Raw genomic sequence first — 23,646 nt, forward strand, 5'->3', positions numbered from 1 at the left:
TTCATGCGAGAGTATATTAAAACCTTACAATAAAATAGAATAAACAAGGAAGAAAGTGTTGAGAATGTTATGCAAACATGGCCAGCTCAACGTTTATTTGTTGTAAAAAGTTGTCTTCTTCTCAAACCATTTTCGTATTTATAATAAAGGATGAAACAAAGATTGATCTTTGGTCAGAAACAAAAGTAATTAATTGTTATTGAGAAATGAAAGGAAGGGCCTATGTAATGATCTTCTTCTTCTGGGCTCTTCTCACCATTATCACCCCAATGCTAGTTAGCTGGTCTCAGGCTCTCAAAGGTATACTCTTAACATTAAACTCCATTTATTAGTCAAAGAAAGTGAGCGCTTTTTGTTTCTTGTGTTTCCAAAGAGAAAATATTGAAAATTGCATTTTCATATTCAATAATTCTATATGGATTTTCAGAACATAAAACCAAGGACTCTGGTCCAAGACGAATGATGGGATATTCAGCAGAAATGTACTCGACAATAGAGTTTGTTGACCGGTTAGAAGAAGAAGAGATGACGATGGAGCCGTCGATGGCGCCTACGCCTGAAGATAGCCGTGTTTTGCCTTCGACAAATCAAACTTTAAAGCTGATAAAACAACAACAAGGATCAAAACATAAACATCCTATGAGTTTGCGATAAATTTTCTTTTGTTTGTTTCTGCGATTATCTACAGTAACCTGTTCATAAGCACTTGGTTTGTTTTTGGATACACGAAAGCTAATGCTGGCGAGAGCAGTTCTTGTACATACGTTAAATTTGCATCCCTTTGGCAAAAGCCAATGGTAAGAACATCTTTTATTCTTATTTCTATGTTTTTGGTAAGAAGGATAGAGAAAATAGTTATTGTGTAATTAGTTTGATATTAACAAAACAATCAAGAATTGGTGATGAAAGACAAAAAATGTCAGTAGATGAAGTCTACCAAACGTTAAGGATGTCTTTATGGTATCCGATGTACATTCAACTTTTTTGATCTCATTGTCAGGAATATAAATAGGTGGATTCAATTAGATAAGGCAAGTCCTTGACTTGATGAGGTTAACTAGGTTTATATATGGGTGCTGAAATATGGTCTAATACAAATTCAGGAAGCTCTGTGAAGACTTAGCCATTGAGCTGTTCAAATTGACTGACCGGTTTAGTCCAATTTCAGTGCTTTCATGCTGGCTGGTTAAGTCTGATTCTTGTAAAACCCTTCAATATAAAATAGGTATTAAAGAGAATTTGTTAGAACATTGTAACAAACACTTTGTGCGCATCTTCTTCCACAAGTATCTCGGTTTGTGAGAACTCGTCTCTTTGTTCTAGTGGACCTTGCTGGACTAAGATCTAGCCCAGAGACGTAGCCATCCCAGATCAGAGGTGAACTTTAGGTGAACAATTTTTTGAGTGTTGTTCTTTGTTTCCTTTTGTAACTCTGTTGTTTGTTCTTTCGTTCAAACAAGTCAACTGAGAGAGATAGAGAGATCAAGAGTCATTTAGAGAACCATCGTGAGTCGTGATCAAATACAAGTTGAAATTGATCTTTCGATCAAAGAAGTGGTATCAAAATGAAGGTTGGTGTCGATTTCAATGATGACAATGGTGAATCGAGCCGAGTTGGAGCGATTAGACGGAACTGGCGATTTTTCGCTATGGACGATTTGGAGGATGGCTCACTTAGGTGTTTCAGGATTACATGAGGTGGTTCTAAACTATAACTTCGAGAATGAGGTTCCCGTAACCAAAAAGGAGGGAAAAAAGCAGTCGACAAAGAAGACGAACCAAAGCGAACCAAGGTAATTATTGATTACGTAAAGCTAGGAAAGGATGAACGAGTCATGGATTTGATCATTGTGAAGATTGGAGACCATGTCACTAGAAAAATCAAACGTTGTACCTGTATATGTCTAAGTCTCTTTCAAATAGGATTTTTGTTCAATCAAAGTTCTACACATTCAAATGTGATGATACTATAAGAGTTCTATGAGATGATCTACATTACTAAGAAGAAACAAACTAAGCTGGCACAGAGAAGGTGATGTGGGTGCACTGGGCAACTACAAATTTTATCTTGAACAAGCTGTAAATGCATAGCAAACATATATAATAGTATTTAGGAATTGAATCTACATGGATTTGTGTGTTGAAGACTTGTAATTGATACTAAAGACGATTGTAGACTTAATAGATTAAAAAGAAGTTTTGTTTGTCACTAATTCTAATAAATTAAGCAAGAAAATAAAACTTTGAAAGAAATAGGTTGAAAAACATTGAAAATGGTGCTGGATTTAGGTTTTATCTCTAGGGTTCATGATCTATAATATAAGAAATCTAGATAAGGATTTTCTATGAATCTGGAACTAGAATAGACACTTATAAGATTAGCTAACTCTCATTACCCTAATCATCTAATCACTTTAACTCGACAAGTAGCTTTCGTCTCTTGCCACGAAAGAGATCATGCAATCTTGATTGGAATTCATTTCGGCTCACGCCCCCTCCGTAGGTAGCTTTCATCTCCTACGACGGTTACATCCATAAGATCCAGTTCAGGCAATCTGATACATCACTCTCATGGCTCTGATTAAACTTTAGATCGAACACTGAGTGATCAATCCAACATACAACATTAATAACAAGATGAATGAGAGAGTTATGTAAAATAAGAAATCTTGAGTCTAAAAAAACCTAGATGTTATTGATCATGGGGTCCCTTTCGAGGGCCCCTTTAACCAACAAGGTAATTACTCAGACGTAGCTGAGCTTCACTTCATCATTGGTTTTGAAATAAAAAACAGTAAAGTAATAAAGAGATAAAAGATGAAGAAAAGCTTCTCTTATTGAAAACAAGTTTGGTAAGAAAGCCTTCTACAAAAACATAAAAGTAAAACCTAAAACTAAAATGAAGACAATGTACATAAAAGAAGCTTAGTTACAAAAGACCTAAAGACAATGTATTTATAGTCTTCCATCTCTTCTAGGCGTCTAGGTTGTAGAATAATTGCAGTTTATGACTTGGGCCTTGGTTGGGCTTTTGAGGTTCGGAATTGAGTCCACCACGGGTGAGAGAGGCTGGGCTGCAGTGCAAGGTGCTTTGGTTACAAAAGACCTAAAGACAATGTATTTATAGTCTCCCATCTCTTCTAGGCGTCTAGGTTGTAGAATAATTGCAGTTTATGAATTAGGCCTTGGTTAGGCTTTTGAGGTTCGGAACTGAGTCCACCGCGGGTGAGAGAGGCTGGGCTGCAGTGCAAGGTGCTTTGGCCGAGGGTGAGAGCTACTTTGTCTTTCTGGATTGTGTTGATCTGCCTTAAGTGCATTGATGGTATATGGAGATCTAACAGTTAGATTGCATTGATTCTAAGTTCATTGGAAAGCTAGGTGTCTCCTCTACAATGTCTCCAAATTTGGGAATGTTTAGACGGTTAGAAAGTCTTCATTGGTTGCCAAACTTCTGACAGTCTAAAGTTATCCAAAAATGTACTTTTGCTCTAAAATACACTCCAAAATGCCAAGTTTCTGAGAAATTTTTTAAAATTCTGAAACATAGAAATAACTTATAAAACATTGAAAACTGAGTGAAAACACCTGCATAAGGCATTAAAAGTGATCCATAAAAATGGTAAATATCCGATGTTATCAACTCCCTTAGACTTAAACTTTTGTTTGTCCTCAAACAAAACAAAGATCTAGCTAGTCCTAGAAAAGATGTTTGAAAATCGCAGGATCTAACAAAATCGTAGTGACCATACTTCAAGACTAAAATCAATCATCATTCTCCAATCGGGTATAACCTAGAAAATTCTCACCAAAATACAAGCATAACTAGTCTGTTGACTCGTCATGCAAAAATCTATACAGTTAGACTTAACTTCCAGTTAACTAGCTCTTAACATTCATTAAAAGTTCCAGTGGTTCTTATCAAAAGAATAATAAACAAGGCATTCAAGGCTAGGTATTCAAAGGGCTGTTAAAGGGTGAGGTTTTATGTGTTTAGGGTTACATTGATCTCTGAAGAAGCAATATATTATGCAAAACAGCAAGAAAGAATGAAGCTATTGATATCCACAGTTTCCAGTCACATTCTTCTTACCATAAGATATTTGATCTTCCTTTTCAAATTTCTCCTCATAATTCCCCCATACTTAGATTTTTTTCTAGGTTGTAAAACCATAACTCCATAGATGAATACTTGTCGCTTTTACTCCAAATAATTTCGGCAATCGAAGACTCTTTAGGCTTTTGTGTCATTTCCTTTCATTTTTTTTTATCTTTTTCTCTTTTTTTTTTTCTTGTTGAAAGGGAAAACATCTTTAGATATTTACCATTAAGAATGAGCTTTCTGAAGCACCATTAAGCTTGATAAGATAGCTGATACTCTTCCTTCCCAATTCCATTCAATCTTTCTCTTAAGTGACTGAAAACTGTGTTGTTCCTCCCTATCTGGCGTTTTTGCACATATCTGCCGATAAAAACTAAAGAGAAAATGCATGAGGGTCGAACAAAAACGGTTTGGGTTAAGGGTATGATACCAGCTAAAGATGAACTAGCCATCTAGGACAACAAAGAGTAGTGAAAATGATGGAAATATGTCCTAGATGTATATCTTGATACCTGCCTAAAATCAATAATGAGAAAATTAAATGTCAATATTAAGTTCAAGTAAAAAATGAGCTAGTATATCCTGTTAGAAAAAATCTCCATGAATAGAAGTCATCTGGTGGGAGTTTGTAGTGCAAGTACTCTAGCTACTGCCTAGTCTAGTACTAATCATAAAAGAGCTATCATGTATAACCTAGAAGCATATATGTCAAAATCATCATAGTTTTGTGTCAAACATTCCTGAAAAATACTAAGGGTCTGATTGGCAAATTAACTTTAAAAGCTTTTAGGGCTTTGAAACAAAAATAAAAGAACTCAGATGTGCTAGTGCAGAATTTGTAAGCGAATCCAATGGGGTCAATCTGCGTTCGGGATATGGTTCTGTCTCTGGAGAACTGTGTGAGCCAAAACTCGCACAACCAAATCTTGTAAAAAAATTCAGAGGGATCTGAATTCTCTAGGGTTTTATCGCAAGAACACAAAGATCAAAAGAGGTTTTTATTGCTGTGAAATTGTTTGAGTCTTATTGCTATTGGGTTGCAAAAAGTTACATAATGAATTCTCTACATCAACTATTTATACGAGTCCTACAAACCCCCCTAGCCGAGAATCTCGAAAAGATTCTCGGAAAGTTTTCTTATCCTTTTATGTGGCCGCCGCCTCAGACTTTCACCTAGGGTTAAATGATGTGCTATCTTTAATGGGCTTCACAGTGTCACGGCCTGACCTACTCAACCTTCGGCTCAGTCACAAAATTTCATTGGACCTGGGCTTTGACTCGGTCCAAAGTAGCATGGCTCGGTCCAAATCTTTTCTTGTTGCGGCTCAGTCCAATCATCCAGTTGTACGGCTTGATTCTTTTCTTGCCTGACATAGCTCATCCCGATCTCCTGCTCTACATGGCTCGGCCCATTTCTCGCCTGACATGGCTTAGCCCAATCTCCTGCTCGACATGACTCGGTTTACTAAGATGAACTCGGTGAAGCCCATGCTGATACTTAGTCGATTTTTTGGGAGCTAAGCTCAAAGGAGTAAAATCCAACCCCAACAGGTAGCCTCCCAGCTCGTCAGTTCCAATGGTGGAAATGTTGAGGTGAGGGTCTCGAATCTAAGGTTAACTGTCGAGTTGAAATCAGACTTAGGAAAATATCTGTCGTGACGACCGAGGCGAGGCGTGACGGGACTGAGATATGTCTTTGTCGAGCCGTGTTAGGCTAGGTTAATCTGGAATCCGCCGAGGTGAAGCGTGGTGGAGCCTAGGTGAGTTATTGCCGAGACCATCATAGTTTAAAATGTTACCGAGGCGTAGCGTTCGAAGTTTCCAAATTTTTTGCTTAATGCCGAGGCGTTCCCGACAGTATTATACCAAGGCGTGAAAGAAGGTTAACGCTTAATGTTTGTTAAACTAATTAACGCCGAAGCCTTCTTTCGAGAGTCATATCGCCGCGGTGTGCTTCTGAGATAACTGATGCCAAGGCACACATATTTTTAAGAGACAATGCCGAGGTGTGTATGAGACGAGTAGCGCCGAAGAGTTTCTCACAAGAGATAACGTCGTGGTGTGTTTAAGGTGAATAACGTCAAAGCGTGTGCAAGATGGATTACGCCGAAGCATTTTTGCATAAAAAATAAAGCCGAGGCGTGCTTAAGATAAATTACGCCGAGGCGTGTGTGGGATGAATGACGCCGAAGCGTTTTCCATAGGAGGTAACACCGAGGCGTGTGCAAGAAGACTCCAAAACGTGTGCACGAAGACTCCGAAGCGTGTATAAGACAATAAATGCTGAAATGTTCCGTTCTCATTCGAGAAAGCGTTAAGGCTGAGGAGCGTGGCTTAGACGAAACTCATCATTGGTTCTCTCTGGTCAAATAGCTGTTACAGACCTTACGCGTTGTAATTAAGATTTTTGCTATTTCCCGAGGTTACTGCAGACCCCACATGCCTCGAAATCTCTATATAAGGGGCGCTTACCCTCTGATTCTCCTCATAACTTCAGATTTCCAAATTCACAAAAGGTAGCTCTCCCTTCTCTTTTCTTTCTCTCTCTAGTTCAGTTATTTTTGGGCTAGGATTTATCGTCGTCGACACCGCGTCTCCGCTGCGCCGTTGTATGCTGCCGATCCTCCTTCCGAGGAACTCTGATCTAAGAGTTTCCTGTACCAGCGTGTAGTGTTATGACGAGTCGTTCGAGCAATTCATTGAATAGTTTATTTAATTACGAAGCGCGCCCTCTCAATGACGAGGGATCAAGACGAGCCCCTAAACTAGTTCTGTTAACAGCGAGGCATCGGCTTCGACGAGCCCTTCTGTCGACGACGAGGCATCTGCTTTGACGAGCTTCTCTCGGGGTCCTCTTCTCATCCAGACGAGGTCGTAGATTACAGGAAACTTTCCTGTTTGATCTAGTCGAGGCGAGAATTGAACTGGAATGTCTGATGGCGAGCCGAAGTGCTTCCACATCAGGACAGAAAACGGAATACAGAGGAAAAAGACAAAAGCCCGATCGGCCCGGCTCGACTCTTTCGTCCCGGAATCCCTCGAGGCGTTACGATCCCGCATTGGAATTTCTGAGGCGGTGGAGTTTGTTCTGCCTATTAAAGCTGACCGAGCCGACAAACCTCCTATAAATCATTTTACCGTGTATGAGCCTTTCTTCGAGTTATGCTTTCAATGGTTTCCAATCCCCAAGGTGATCCTTCAATATCTATGAAAACACGAGATTTTGATTGGACAGATTATTCCAATGGGATTGCGGCATATGATAGGCATCCTGGTTTGGAGCTTTGAATGCCGAGTTGACGTCAAGCTCAATCATCTGATGATTTTTTTGGAGATCCGGAAGGCTCCGGGAGGGCAGAGGTTCTATATCTCTAATAAAGCGAAGCGTCAGATTATTGGTGGCTTCCCGAGCAAGGATAGTTTCTGGACCGAACGCTTCTTCTATATTATGGTGAACGAGGAGAATTCAAGCAATGATTTCGTTCATATGACCAAGTCCGAGTGGGGACCATTTTGTAGCCGACCTGATATAAGATTGGAGTCACACCAAATCTTATAATTCACAAGGTTGTCAAAGACAACAAGTTTTATGCGGAAGTGGACGATGATAGAGATGAAGGATGGTGGTTTTGATTGACTCCCTCAATCGGTGGTGATTGACTCTCTGAATCTGTGAACAAAATAGATTGTTTGAATCTCACAAACAAGCTAAGTCGCAGCCTCTTAAGAGTTAAGTGAATCTCACACTTAAATCTAAAGAACAACAATAACCTTTGCAAAGAACAAATTTGAAAGAAAACAAAATACTCTGTATCAATTTGATTGAAAGGTAATTTTTTACAATGGACTATAAGGAACTTATATAATGCTCTTACACGTTCTAAAAATCTAAAGACAAAGAAACAAATCAAAGCTAATCAAAAACTAGCCGTTAGGCTCTAAATGAGAGAATCTCGGCCAAATATGAAAATGTGATGACACCTTTGTATCTGGAGGGTTTTAGGGGATAAGTGAGCTTCTCTGGAACATTCTGATCTTCATACAACACGTCCAAGTCGTAGCATACAAAGGAAAAGAACCGTTGGTGATTAATGGCACCAAGTGTGAATGCGACCACATAAGGAAAGTAAGCTTGCAAGAGGATCCGCTTGATCCTGTGGGTGCTGGTGCATGGGAAGGTGTTTCTAAGCTTCTTTAGTTTTCTTAGAGTCTCTCCTGGGCGCCAAACTCTTGTAGATAGCAAATTAAACCAATCAGAGCTCGGACCTGCCATAAATGGAACCAAGTCAACCCGTTTTGGGAAATTGGGTGTAACTTGAGGATCTAATGGGCAATTCTTCGGATCTTGAGCTTGTTGGATCCAGGAAAGAGCTAACAATATTATCCAAGTACTTTTGGGCTGAGAACATGGATGAGTTGGGCTGTAGAGTACGATCTTCAGCCTAGGTGTGCAATTGGGTCTGAAACAAATCTTCCAACTTGTAAAGTGAATAACTTCCCAACCATAACCGGTATTGGTTTGATTCTAATTGTCTCTGAATCTATGATGAATCAAAATCGGGAACAAGTCGGTTCACAGCTTAAATCCTCTTGGTTCAGTCGGAAACCTCCAAATAAGGCACGTATGTCCAAATCATAGAAGTTGTGCATTACCTGATTTGTAAACTGAATAACTCCTTTCCAATAGCTCCAATTGGACTGATTTCACTTTGAGGAGTTCACTGGGTGAGATAGAAATGTAATACAAGTGTTAGCCGAGCTATACCAGTTTATCTCGGACTTCCTCAGTGCTGAATAAGGTGTATGGGTATTCTTGGGTGGCTTGAACATGCTTTGGCCAAGAGTTTGAGTTGATTCTTGGGTAACTTCACTTCTGGATCGACCCAAAAGTGTTTTGGCTAGATCATATCCTGATGACATTTGGTTGGTGAAACTCCAAGTTTTCACCTCTGCTTCTGTTGGGCTCGCCTTTATGCTCCATTGTTTTCTTGGTTCAACTTCTATAAGGCATTTCTCTGCTTCGGATGGGCCGTCTGGTTCGTCTAAGGTCACTGGGGTCTCTTTGTGATGGTTTGCTGGGTCGATGACCACATCATACCATCCCCTTGGAAAATTTTCGTCCTTTAAACTCCTTGACCTGCACCAAGAGAGAGCAAGTTAGTATCATGCTTTTCCTGAGGGTTTAGAGAGTTACCTTGGGTCATGGTTTTCTTGTGGCTTGGGTTTGGTTTATGTTGGGTTTCTGGTGGTTCTTCTTTGATCAGTAAAGAAGCAATGACGACTCTCTTATGTCTGTTGCTGACTTCTTTGGGCAGCAAGTTGTTTGTCTTTGTAAAATACTCATTTTCACAAATGGCATTTATACGGATTTCTTGCTGTAGGATTTCTTGTGGCTCCTCGTCAATTCCTGCAAGTACCATTTCTTTTTGGGCAAAATAAGTGTGTTATAGCGATCAAAAGATTTTTACGAGCAATGGAACATGTTTGTTTTTGGAACACTTGTTCTAATCTCTTTTTCATGTCTGGTTCCATATATGAAATGCATTCTACCAAGACTTCTTTTAATTCAATTTCTTCTGGATTTAATGAGTGTAGTAGCACAGAACTCAAAGTGTTGGAATTAAATGGTGCTAAGGAACTACTTACCTGATCAGAACTGTCGTTAAGTTCTGTTTCCTTCGTTGCCATGGATTTTGAGTTCAGCTTGTAATCTGGTGGCTCTTCTTGGATAGTAATGAAGCTGGTGGCAACTTCATCTTTCTTATTCAATGCCTTGTGGTCTACTGCCTTCACAGTGAGCTCCAATTCATGTTCTAGACCTGAAATATCAACCTTTGGCAAATGCAAGTGCTTTATACTAGAATTGGAAATTTCAGAATACAATTCAACTACTTCTCTAGTTTCTTCTATATCTGGTTCAGTTGGTGAAGTTGTTTCTGAGTTTCTAGCTGGGCAAGTCTTAGCAAAACGTCCTCTTTGATGACATCTATAACAGATTGTTTTAGAGAGTTTAGATGGCTTACATTGTTCTGTGTTGACTTGTGGCTGACACTTTGGTTTTGTGCCCTGCGTTTGAGCTGCATCAGGTTTTTTGGTGTCTGGTTTAATTTCTGTTTCCCCCACTGGAATCTTAACCTCTGTCTTCTTTTCTAAAGTTCCTTGAGACACTTTCTTTGGCTCAGAAAAGCAGGATTTCTTTGACTTAGGAACAGGCTGCGGTTTTGGTGTAGACATGCACCTCTTTGTAGCTGTCTGGAACATTAGCCTCTTGGGAATGTAGCTGCGGTTGTGGGACTTCTGTGCAAACTCTCTGTACTTACGCTGCTTGAGATTATCCCAAGTGATGGTAGAATTATTATAATTGGCAACAACTTCTTCTTGTTCCCACCATGTAGTAGCTTCTCCAACAAGTGAGTCAAGTGCATATGAAAGTCTCTGATTCTTAGGAATGTTTTGTGACCTCATCCTGTACTCCGCTCTCCCACTGTAGGTAAGCTTCTGGACCTTGTTCATGACGTGAAAAGTAGATGTGGCGTGGCTCATCATCTATCGCATCATCTGTTGTTACATCATCTGGCTGGTCTTGTTCGATGTAGTTGATGTTGGCTTCGTTTGGCTCTTAATCCTCCTCTTCAAGATCTGGTTCATCAACCATACTATCTTCTGGCTCTATTTCGTCTACCTCATGCTCTGCCTCATCTCCAATGTCAGTTTCAGATTCGATCTTGTTGTACCAAGGCTCACCTTCATATGAATCAGTTTCTCCTAAACTGATTTGAGGGTCGGTTTCTTCACACCATGGTTTTTGGTGTTTTATCATGAACTGGTCCTGGTTAGAGTCTGGTGGTTCTGGTTCAGGGTTGTCTTCATCAGAATCTTCTCCATAGTAAGAGCTTAAGTTATCATCTCCTGGCCATGGGGGAGACTCATAATCAGCCTCCTCATCAGACAAGGCTAAACTCTCTTCTTCTTGACTCCATTGGTCTCCATCAAATTGGTACTGATCTTCTTCTTTTGATTCAGCCATGGCTGCTCTTTTTAGGGTTGGTACCTCGCAAAAAAACAGAGAAAATATTAATCAAATTCGTTTTTACACAAGAAAGGAAAGAATACAAAACAGAAAAAAGGGTAAAATGATTTCTTTTCTTTGTTCTTTTTTAATTTATTTTTTTAACTAAACAATTTCGAAAATTCAAATAACAAAATGGAAATTTTTATTTTGCTTTTCTTGTGTAATAAGAAAAAGAATTCAACAAACGATATTTTTTTAATGGTTTTTAAAAAAAAATAAAAAATAAAAAATAAAAAATAAAATTCAAATAACAATGAGTAAACCAAAACAATTGAAAAGTCGCTGAATTAAAAAAAAAAACTTTTTATAGGGTTTTCTGAGATTGAAATAAACAAAGAACTTTTTATGGCTTTTAAGATTTATCAACACAGAAGCAAAACAAAACGAACTTTTTTTTTAATAATGAAGCAAAATAATGGAAACAGAATTGAAAACAGAATTGAGAACAAAAACAATTTTTGTGGATTTTCAATTTATGGTAAAACAAAGACTGAAATGAAATAACAGAAAGCAAAAGACAAAGAACAAAAGCACCTTATAGGAACTTGTGCTCTGATACCAAATGATATAAGATTGGAGTCACACCAAATCTTATAATTCAAAAGGTTGTTAAAACCAACAAGTTTTATGCGGAAGTGGGCGATGATAGAAATGAAGGATGGTGGTTTTGATTGACTCTCTCAATCGGTGGTGATTGAATCTCTCAATCTGTGAACGAAATAAATTTTTTGAATCTCACAAACAAGCTAAGTCGCAGCCTCTTAAGAGTTAAGTGAATCTCACACTTAAATCTAGAAAACAAGAATAATCTTTGCAAAGAACAACTTTGAAAGACAAAAAACTACTCTGTATTAATTTGATTGAAAGGTGAGTTTTTACAATGGACTATGAGGAACTTATATAATGCTCTTACACGTTCTAAAATCCTAAAGACAAAGAAACAAATCAAAGCTGATCAAAAACTAGCTGTTAGGCTCTAAATGAGAGAATCTCGGCCAAATATGAAAATGTGATGATGCCTTTGTATCTGGAGGGTTTTAGGGGATAAGTGAGCTCAGGGCCGGCCCAATAGGTTTGGACGCCTAAAGCCCAAAAAAAAAATTTAGCCTATAAAAAAAAACTTCACAAAATGCTGCCTTAGGGCTTGAACCCTGTATCAGTAGCCGCATGATTAGAGTATTAACCACTGCACTACAACACATTTTCAATTATTTAGGCCCTTAACAAATATATATATTTTTGGCGCCTGAATCAAAAGCTTTACCAGCTTTAACCCAGGACCGGCCCTGAGTGAGCTTCTCTGGAACATTCTGATCTTCATACAACACGTCCAAGTCGTAGCATTCAAAGGAAAAGAGTTGTTGGTGATTAATGGCACCAAGTGTGAATAAGGCGACATAAGGAAAGTAAGCTTGCAAGAGGATCCGCCTGATCCTGTGGGTGCTGGTGCATGGGAAGGTATTTCTAAGCTTCCTTAGTTGCCTTAGAGTCTCTCCTGGTTGTCAAACTCTTGTAGATAGCTAACTAAACCAATCAGAGCTCGGACCTGCCATAAATGGAACCAAGTCAACCCGTTTTGGGAAATTGGGTGTAATTTGAGGATCCAATGGGCAATTCTTCGGATCTTGAGCTTGTTGGATCCAGAAAAGAGCTAAAATTATTCTCCAAGTAATTTTGGGCTGATAACATGGATGAGTTGGGCTGTAGAGTACGATCTTTAGCCTAGGTGCGCAATTGGATCTGAAACAGATCTTCCAACTTGTAAAGTGAATAACTTCCCAACCATAACCGGTATTGGTTTGATTCCAATTGTCTCTGAATCTATGATGAATCACGAATCGGGAACAAGTCGGTTTACAACTTAAATCCTCTTGGTTCAGTTGGAAACCTCCAAATAAGGCACGTATGTCTAAATCGTAGATGTTGTGCATCACCTGATTTGTAAACTGAATAAGTCCTTTCCCTGAGCTCCAATTGGACTGATTCCACTTCGAGGAGTTCACTGGGTGAGATATAAATGTAAAACAAGTGTTGGTCGAGCTAGACCAGTTGATCTCGGACTTCATCAGTGCTGAATAAGGTGTATGGGTCTTCTTGGGTGGCTTGAACATGCTTTGGCCAAGAGTTTGAGTTGATTCTTGGATAACTTCATTTCTGGATCGACCCAAAAGTGTTTTGGCTAGATCATATCCTCCATTGATGACCTTTGGTTGGTGAAACTCCAAGTTTTCACCTCTGCTTATATTGGGCTCGCCTTTATGCTCCATTGTTTTCTCCGGTTCAGCTTCTATAAGGCATCTCTCTGCTCCGGATGGGCCGTCTGGTTTGTCTAAGGTCACTGGGGTCTCTTTGTGATGGTTTTCTGGGTCGATGACCACATCATTTTTTGGTGAACGAGGTGAATTTGGGCAATGATTTCGTCCATATGACCAAGACCGAGTAGGGACCATTTTGTAGCCTACCCGATGCCTTGCCTCGACTCAGAATCTACATATGGTTCGTTGTGGTTTTTTTACTTATGTTTTTGTTTCTTCTTTTGCAGTTTGGAATATTCTCCCTCCAGTTCCTGACGATCTGTTTGCTGTTCGAGATACTTTAGCCTCTAGATTGATTAATTGGAAACGTCACTTTTCACTTGAGAGGCTAGAAGGCCCGATCCATACTAGTCGGGGTTCCACCTAGCTTAGGATCGTCCAATTCTTCAGGAGATACTCGGGACAAAATGGTTATTGTGACTCTCAGAGACATGAAGAGGCGGGAGGCCGAGGAGGCTGCCAGACGAGCTGCTGAGGCCGCCAAGCAAGGCGAAGAAGCAACTGTTCAGGAGGATTCGCCAAACCTTGAAAAGACAAATGACAAGATCCCAGATATTTGTACGAGCAGTGCCGAGGAAAAAACTGCAGAGGAGAAAGCTGCTGAGGAGAAAGCTGCCAAGGTGGAGCAAGGAGAAATTCTTCCCGAGGCGTCAAAGGAAAATAGCAAAACGTATGACCTTCCTACGCCGACCGCCTCGGCGATTCTTGCACTCCCTCAATCGACGAGACCTCCTGCTTCTACTCTGATGAAGGACAAGTCCAGCCGCAAGCGTCCCACCGTGGATAAAGGAAAAGGGATCAGCACCCGGAAAGACGAGCCATCGAAGAAAAGATGCAAGGGGCCAGTGGACGAGTCAGCTCCGCAAAAGCCGTTGGTTGACGATGCGACCACTTATGCGATGTTCTTTTCGAGAGTCAAATACGCTAACGTCTGATTCCCGTCTCCTAAGAAGTTGAGGAGAGCAAAGTCCTATGCTGCAATGGCACAATGTGGCACTAAGGTAAAACCTTGCTATTTTCTTTTGCGCTTGTTTTTAGCTAAGTATTAACTCGAGCTTTAATACTTTCCTTATAGTTTGTTGCGGTTATCAACGAGCTGATGGTCGGTTATGAGTCGGATGTATGCAAGGATGAGCACCGTTTTGACGAAGGAAAAAGGCGTCTATGGCTAAGGCTAAGCTTTACGAGGCGATGTCTTGGATCAACACGCTGGAAGAGGAGAAGAGGGTTCTCCAAGTTAACTTTGAAAAGGCCGCGACTACGGCTGCTCGTCTCGAGGAGGTTCAGAGAAAGAGGGGGTGCTGAAATTGCTTCACTGAAGATGCGCATCTAGGCTAAGGATGCCTTGCTTGAGGCTCAAGTGAGATGAGCTCGTAAAGAGGCGAGGCATGAAGCAATTTTTAAGTACGATAAACGCTTCTCCATGGTGGAAAAGGCTATCGAAGAACTCTAGAAGGCCAAGAACGACGAGAATGAGAGCGGCCAGATCAAGAGTAACCTTGCCATGATCGATGAACTCCAAAAGCCCGATGCTCCGACTCTTGATGCTGAGGAGGAAAAGTTGAAAGGCTTGGAAGCCGATTATGCTGGAGCTGATGTGGCTTACGAACGCATCGCAACTGAGCTCAGGGGCAAATTGGTTTTTACCCCAGTTTTGCCGGAGTCCGTGGACTCCTGCTTCGGAAATGAGTCGCTTAAGGATGCCGTGGCTAACGTCGGGGTCTCAGATCCCACCGGATCGAATGTCGGCACTCCGGGTATCACGAACCTCCTCGCCGAGAAAGAGCCACGGACCAAAAATTGATCCTCGCTTGATCCCTCGGTTTTATCCGTTTTACTCTTGTCTTTTGAACCTTTGTGTGCCTGGATGGCTTTAACCAAATCTGTTTTCGAATGATGATTTTGTTGACTTTAAAGAAATTTTTTGCCTTAGTCGTTATTTGCATGTATTCGTACGACGCGTTTTTATGAAATGGAGTCTTACTACGACAAACCGTTTTAGATTTGAATTCTTGAACGACGAGATGAGGATAAAACAGATATTTTCTGAGTTGTAATGTGTTAAAGACCAGCTTTTCTGAGCTGGTAGATATGTTTCTGAGTTACCTTGACAGTTAACCATGACGAGGCTGGAAATGTGTTTTTAGCTAGGTTTCTAGAATTCAATTCGGTCTTCAGGGAATGCGATGTAGTCTCAACTTATGTTCCCATATACAGTAGTGAATCGGTGTGACCGATGTGCTTGGTCTAGGATTTATATAGCGCTCTTCATTCTTATCCGTAGAGGATATCTCTTGCACCCTCGTCCTAGGAAAGGTGGTAAAAAATCGATTTAAAGGATTTTGTTTATGTAGTATCATTGTGGCCAGCAATGAGATGATGTGTTTAATCTGTAAGTGTTTAGACGTCGAAGAGTAAGATACAAGTGTTTTTTGTCGAAGCAAAGTTTTTGCTCGAAGCATGGAAATTTTAGCTGAAGCGAAACAGTAGTGAGATTTTGTCGAACAAGTGAAAAGTTTGCCGAAGCAAAACGATAACGAAATTTTGGTTAAAGTAAAATGATGGATAAGCTAGTAATGGCTAGGTACGAGCCGAAATCTAACAAAAAGATGTAAGTATATGTATACGTACCCACTCCCCACTCCCTCTTTTTAGGAGGGGGGACAGGTGAACCCATCCCGAGGATGGACTGCCTACATATCCTTAGTGATAATACTTTTTCAAGTGCATTGATATGTTCATAATTTGCATCATTTAGGTTGTCTAATTCATTCCAAATCATGTTTTATTTCATGCATTTTAGGCCTTAAGGTGTTGTTTTAGGGCTTAGGGGTTGCATTAGGTCTCAATGAGTCTTTGCATGGTTTGGAGTGTTTATCAGGTGTATTTGGAGCTAAAAAGGTGAAACCAGGAAAAGAAATGGTGATCAGAGCTTTAAAAATGGTGAAAACAACCTTTCGGAGGTTCTCGGCGATAGCCTGTACCGCAGGAAGCTTTTTCTCGGCGATTTTCATGTACCGCAGGTGGATTTCTTGGCCAAAACGCGTACCGGCTGTTCAAGGTTCTCGACCAAAATTCCCGGGTGCGGATACATCTTCGAAATCACGTTACCGGAAGTTCTTGCCGGCCGATTCAGCCTCCAAAGTCTTCAGAAAAGATAAATATAATTGAGTCTAGATCTCAGAACAGTTGGAATCGATGAGTTTGGAGAAGCGAGCTGAAAGATACGGCCACCGGAAGACAGACCTCTCTCGAGTCCATTCCGGAGCAATCCGATACATCTGGAAAGTTTGCCTGTCCGGGGAGTTTTAACGTCCGATTCAGATCACAGGGTCTTCAGCAAAGTTGGAGATACACAGAGCACGGATCCATAACAGGTAAAATCATTGGATTTGGAATCGTGAGCTGAGAGTTAAGCTCACCGGAAGACACAGCTATCTCGCGACAGTTTCAAGACCGATCCGATGAGTCATAAAGATGGCGTGGGACGATGCCTTTCCAGTCTGATTCAGCTTCCGGAGCCTTCATAAATATTCAAGGTATTTGCGTTCTCTTTCCATAACGTCTTATATCATCCATTTTGGAGCTGTGTGCGGAAAGATACCGTCTCCGGAGTGAACACTGGTTCAAGAGCTTCTTTTCGATCGTTTCAATGCGCTTCAGAGATGAACCGTCCCGGGAACCTTCCACTTCCCAAACTCTGAAGGTTTCTTCATCAAAGTTTTAGATATTTGAGTGCTCTTTCCACTGAAGTTTTAATCATGCCATTTGGATCTATATCCTGGAAGTTACGCTCCCCTGATTGCGAAGTGATCCGAGTGCGACTTAGGCATGCGAGTTGGCCGAGCAGAGAACTGAACCGCAGAAAGACTCGCGGTTAACACCGACTTGAGCCTGCGACTTGGGACTAAATATGACCAACTCTCACACATATTCTCTCCAGAATGCGTCCTGGTTGTGCGAGTTGAAGAGAAGAAAGCCTGAACAGCACAAATACTCGCGGTTTACACCTAGATAGGCATGCGGTTGAGGCTGAGGGATTTATGGTGCACAAGGCTGTTTCTATGGCTGTGCGACTTGGGCCTGCGACTTGGGACTAAAGATGACCAGCTCACACACATATTCTCTCCAGAATGCGTCTTTTTTGTGCGAGTTGAAGAGAAGAAAGCCTGAACAGCAGAAATACTCGCGGTTTACACCTAGATGGGCATGCGGCTGAGGCTGAGAGATTTATGGCGCACAAGGCTGTTTCTATGGCTGTGCGACTTGGGCCTGCGACTTGGGAAGCACCTGACCATGTCGCACACTTGAGACATGACCCATTTGAAGCCAGGTCAGTACCCAGTTTGTCATGGGTTGACCCGGTCCGCAAGAGACACTATATATGCTTTCTAGGGTTTTTTCCAAGACTTAAGCTTTATTCTCTCTTGTTTTCTTTGCCTCTTTAGTGTAAAAACGAGTATCATGATCAACATCACCTATTGCAAAGGAAATGGTGTGTTAAGCATGATTAGTGAGTAGTCTTCTTTTAAGCTTTTAGGTGTGTAGATTAGGGTGCTTAGATGTTTGATTTATGATGCTTAGGTTCTAGATTCTCATTTCCTTTCCTTAGTTAGCTGATCCTAATGCTAGATCTCTCATTATAAGCTTGATCTAGAACTTAGGCATTTCTCCACCCACAAGGTGTTTGATGAAATGCATGAATGAGCTAACTTAAGGGTTTATGCCTTTTTCATCATGGGAATGATTGTTAAATGCATGAATGACATATTATAACTGTTTCTTAATGCTCATTGATTCATATTTCAAAAATGATGATTTGGTTTGAAAATGGATTAGTGTAGAGGTTAATGCCTTCATGAGAGGATTAATCTAGTTTAGAGTTCTAAGTTAATTGGAATTTGAGATCATGTGATGCTTGCTTTATCTTTCTGTATAAGATTTAGTCATTCTTAGCTCTTATTTTGATGCACAAAGAGGATGTCTGGTCATTTTAGACTTAAAACCTTATGCTTGTTGATTGCTTATTCATCTAATGGGAATTAGTCTTGATTTGGTAATTAACAAAGGGATTTTTGTCATGAAAATGAATTAATCTGATTTGGAAGTCTAGACTAAAGAATTGCAAGTGTTGCATTGTTTGCTTAGTATCATGAATTCACATTTAAGCACCCTAATCAATGATCACATCTAGAGGTTTAGATTTCTCTTATTTTTGAATTTGAATCTTTTCTTGTTTGTCTTGCTTGTTTAGTTCTCAATTGTTACTTGCTTCTTGTATGTTTTTTTTAGATCACTTAATCACCAACCTGTTTCTTTATACTTGGATTAAGAATTGATCCATATAGTCTTAGTGCCTAGATAATCTCCATTTGGATTGACCCTCAAGTGCTACAACACAAGAGGTTAGTTGATCTTAGTAGGCTAAAAATCCTACTATCATGCATGGCGTTCCACGATATTGGAATTGAACAGTCCGTCATTGTTGCAAGTTCGTAGACCCCTGGGCGAACCACCTTAGTAACCTTGTAAGGTCCTTCCCAGTTTACTCCGAGCTTCCCTACATTCCTCTCGGCAGTGTTCTGGAATACGTTTTGAGAACTAGCTCTCCTTCCTGGAATCTTCGATTTTGGACGTTCTTGTTGTAATATCTTGCCGTTTCTTACTGATAATTCTGAATCCGTATCAGGGCTTGGTTGCGCTTCTCGTTGATTAAGACAAGCTCATCCAGCATCATCAAGTGGTTCAATCCTTCCTGTCTGGGTAAAACTTTTTGTTGTATTCCGAGAAAGTCCAACTTGGGAGAAATTACGTATTCAGTCACATAAACAAGGGCGAACGGTGTTTTTCCGGTGGCTCGGCGTGGAGTTGTTCGGTGAGACCAGAGGACTCCTTCTAACTCGCATGTCCATCGTCCCTTCTTGGCGTCGTGCCGTTTCTTTAATCCATCTAAGAATATCTTGTTGGCCGCCTTGGCTTGTCTTTTCCCATTTGGTATATTGACGTTGATTTGCTTAGGCGGATTTTCCATTTTTCGCAGAAAGTTTCGAATCGGGTGGAGATGAATTGCAACCCGTTGTTGGTGACTATCTCATAGGAAATCTTATATGCTCGGGTAAGAATCTGTGTCAACCCACTTCGAGAAATAGTCAGTGAGAACCAGTAGGAATCGCTTTTGTTTCGACCTGTGCAGAGGTCCGACAATGTCCGTTGACCATCTTATGAATGGGGAAGGTGATGAGATTGATGATATCAGCTCGGCCGGTTGATGCATGGTTGGAGCGTGTAGCTGACACTTTTTGCACTTCATGGTGAATTTCTTGCAATCTTTCACAATTGTTGGCCAATAGTAGCTGTGTCGTTTTATCTTGATCACTAAAGACCTTCCGCTGGAGTGATTGCCGTTGTGTACTTCATGCATTATTTTTCTCACCTCGGCTCCTTCTACACATGTCATCAGTGGTTCTGAGAACCTCCATTTGAAGATTTCGCCCCGGATGAGGATGTATCTTGCGGTCTGGGCTTTTAGCTTCCAAGCTTCCCATTTATTAGATGGGACATCCCCGTCGGCGATGTAAACACCAATCGCTCCGAGCCGTTTTTTTTTTTGCAACCATACTCCGGATCTGCTGACGAAGTGTCCTCTTCCATTGCTGTTACTTCGTCGTTGTTCTTGGGATCGGGCTCTTCTTTCGGGGGATTGATTAACTGAAATACTTTTACTGTTTCTATGCTTGGTCATTCGATAAATTCGAGGGGATCGTTTTCCTCAGTTCGGGATCTGATGTCAAGGTAAGAGCTTGATAACACCGTATTTGTACCCATTTTCACCATTGGTTTCAAATGCTTTTTCAAAGGTTTTAATCATTTTTAGGAAATTTTATTATAATTTCTCTATATTTGTAGTTTCGGGCTCTTTTCAGGAAATTTTGGGAAAAAGATGGCAAAATGGATGAAATCCACATTTTTAGCTCATAGTGAGACTGTCAGAAATTTAACCTCAAATGAAGACTTTCTCATCGTCTGATTCAGCTCAAATTTGGCGACAGTCAAGAGGAGACAACCAGATTTCCATAGCACTTTACATCACAAAGATCCAACGGTGCAATCAAAAGATACATGGAGAACAAGTTAGCCGAATTTACCAGTCCCGGAGGACTCTCACCCACGGCAAAATAGCATTTTACCTGCCCTAGAAGACTTTCACCCCCGTTGGACCAAATCCGAGCCACAAGGCCCAACATCAAAGCCCATTTCGCCATTCCTCTTCAGAGAAGCCCTAAATGAGACCTAAAAGACCCTAGGACCTATAAATACATTTCTTAGCAGTCTTAAACGAGTGTGTGCTCCTGTAATAAGATTTTGAGCCACCAAAACTTTGTTTTCCTAGGGTTAGGTAATGGAAAAAGGGATTCTTCCCTGGATCCATTGTTCTTTCTCCTTTCTATCCAATTAACTTTTCTGTTTCATCTTTTGCACTTTTTCATGTCTTTTCTTATTCCTTGCAGATCTATCCTAGAGAGTCAAGTTGTTTGAAGCTCAATCTCTGATTTGAAAATTTTGAAGAATATATAAAACATAAAAGTAAATATCACAAGACTTTGCAAAAGAATACCAAGTTATTATTGGTCTAACAATCTAGAGTGTTTTAATTGATTCAAAAACTAGTTATTTGTTTCATTTAGTTATATTACTCCTATAATTTATGGTAAATCTTATTTATATGTATTTTTTTCATCATTGTTAGAATTACTTTAATTATTCTAATAATGAAATGCACTATATATAACATTATATATATTACATTATATATTACATTATATGGTACAATTCTATTTCTGCACTGTTTTTAAAAGGGGTTTTTTTCCTCGGTTTTATTTATATATAACAATATAATTTACACCAATATAATATATTTATTTCAAAATTATAAGTTCTTATTGTTCATATTTTTATTTCAAACTTAGATTATAAAAAATTATAAATATTTCACTCCGCGCAAGGCGCAGATGTCTACATAATAGAGTAGTATAATATTCTATTTAGTATTTACTATACATCCTTCGATATATACATCTTATAATATTAAAGGAAAAATACATTTAGAAAATTGACTTCAGTGTTACGTAGTATATTACAATGAATGCCATTGTATAAAAATGTATTCCACAAAAAAAAAAACTCAAACCAAAGAAGATCCGCGTCCTTTTAAAATGACCCGTTTAAAAGGACGTGAATCCTTAAATTTGACCCAGTTTTAAAACACACGGATCCTTTTTAAAAATCTGTGCATGACCGATTTTCAAAATCACACGCAAGATCCCTTAAAATCTGTGACCCATTTTTAACATAATACTATATTTTACCCCGTGCATCCGCACGGATTTTTTTTTAAATTCAAATTTATAATATAATTTATATTTTTTTTATAGATATAATATATCTAGTGAGTGATAAATTTTTTTTGTTTTTATATAATGTATTGAAATTCTTGTTTTTTTGTTCTAACCTCATGTTTTAAATTTTTTTTAATATTATTATAATAATGATCATAAAAACATAATTCTAACACAGTCATTCTATTAATAAAAAATGACTATTATTATAAAAACATATTTCTAACTCGCACATTCTATTAATCTGAAAATAATCGTGGTTATGAAATAATAATTCTAACCCGCCTGTTCATATTACCATATAATATAAATATTTAGTAATTTTGAAATAATTTTGTTTTTTAATATCTTGCATGTTTTGATAACCTATCCCGTATAAGATTATAATTATAAAAAAAAAATCGCTCCATCAAATAATCATATAATATTAATATTTATCAGTTTTTAATATGTGAAATTTTAATCTGATTGAATATGATTAAAAAATATAATAAGATATTTGTTAATCATATATGTTATTCTCAAAATAGTATTTAATTTTAAATGTTAAATCAAATCTAACCTATATTTAAAGAAATTTAAAGTAATTTAAATTAATATCTATTTTAAAAATTAAATTAATTACAAAAAATAAATAGTTTGAATTTTAAATTAAATATAAGCTATATTTAAGGAATCTGTAGTTATCTAAATTAATATTAAATTTTCGAAATTAAATTTATATATAAAAAAAATATTTAAAAAAAATTTGGAAGTGTTTGGAAGCAAGCACTAAAAGTGTTTCTGTTTTAATATAATAGATAATTCCTTTATGAGATAAAATCTTAAGTAAACGATTTTATTTAAACATGGTAGCAACTATGGAAACAATCTTCCGAAATATATGAACTACCATAACAACTAAAAATATTGAACAAAAGTTTAAGTAATTAATAATATATTTCTTGATTATCTCTGAGATCTTTTCTTTATCCTTTTTATCAGATAGGCAATTAATAGGATTTCTTTAAATGCATTTGATAGTTATTAATATTCCCAAAATTTTCGTAAGAAGTTTAATAGTAAAGAGAATATTTTTTAAAATATCTTGCCAATATATTTACGTAGTTATGAATACATTCAATATATATATATATAAAAATACACTCAACATAATATAATCACTTAAGTTACAATCTTCAGTTTATTCATAAAGAAAATTTTTAAATCATATTTTCCCTTCAATCGAATATTGTTTTTTTTCTGCAAATCATTTCTTTATTAATTTCAATCGAATATCACTTTAAATCACAATTTCTATAATATTTTACTAAATTTTTGCATCTATTAATTTTGAATATGTCAAAATATCTAAACAATATCTAAACAATTATTTCCATATCGTCTCTGTGTAATTGTTTTTTAATGCTTTCTATTTGTAACTAACTTTATATTTAAATTTGAAAGATACAAAAAGATATTGTAATTAATTTTAGATTTTTTAAAAGAAAGAAGTCATTCACGTCGGCTCATATAAAGTCTTATATATACCTTCTCATAAACTAAATCCAACTATTGAAATCTTTAGATCATTTTTTCCGCTCTTATTCTTTTGCTCTCAAGACTAATCACGTTCAAGGGACTTCATAAACACATAAACACATAAACACATCGTAGAAGACGAAATATAAAATTCTGTTTTTACATGTCGTTGTCATTGTTGTTAGGCTATATATACTGATCATTCGGGTTTTGTAATTATACTGATGGTCTGTTTACTGATTT

At 38.5% G+C, this 23,646-nt stretch overlaps 2 protein-coding genes across 3 annotated transcripts; one reads left to right on the top strand and one right to left on the bottom strand.

Moving 5' to 3' along the window:
• Positions 1-206: 206 nt before the first annotated feature.
• LOC18020612 lies at positions 207-654 on the top strand. The gene is made up of 2 exons (XM_006403287.1): positions 207-300; positions 428-654. The coding sequence occupies exons 1-2, from the start codon at positions 207-209 to the stop codon at positions 652-654; spliced, it is 321 nt and encodes a 106-aa protein (XP_006403350.1).
• A 7,447-nt stretch (positions 655-8,101) lies between these two features.
• On the bottom strand, positions 8,102-10,677 carry LOC112087567. 2 transcript variants are annotated; one of them, XM_024157502.1, is made up of 2 exons: positions 10,123-10,677; positions 8,102-9,918 (listed from the first exon to the last, which is right to left on the bottom strand). In XM_024157502.1, the coding sequence occupies exons 1-2, from the start codon at positions 10,643-10,645 to the stop codon at positions 9,500-9,502; spliced, it is 942 nt and encodes a 313-aa protein (XP_024013270.1). In that variant the 5' UTR covers positions 10,646-10,677; the 3' UTR covers positions 8,102-9,499. The 2 variants fall into 2 exon arrangements, with proteins under 2 accessions (XP_024013270.1, XP_024013269.1); XM_024157501.1 differs by having other exon boundaries at positions 8,102-9,506; positions 9,746-10,677.
• Between the last annotated feature and the right edge of the window lie 12,969 nt (positions 10,678-23,646).

The sequence above is a fragment of the Eutrema salsugineum genome, unplaced genomic scaffold, assembly GCF_000478725.1.
Source record: "Eutrema salsugineum unplaced genomic scaffold, Eutsalg1_0 scaffold_17, whole genome shotgun sequence".
NCBI lineage: Eukaryota > Viridiplantae > Streptophyta > Magnoliopsida > Brassicales > Brassicaceae > Eutrema > Eutrema salsugineum.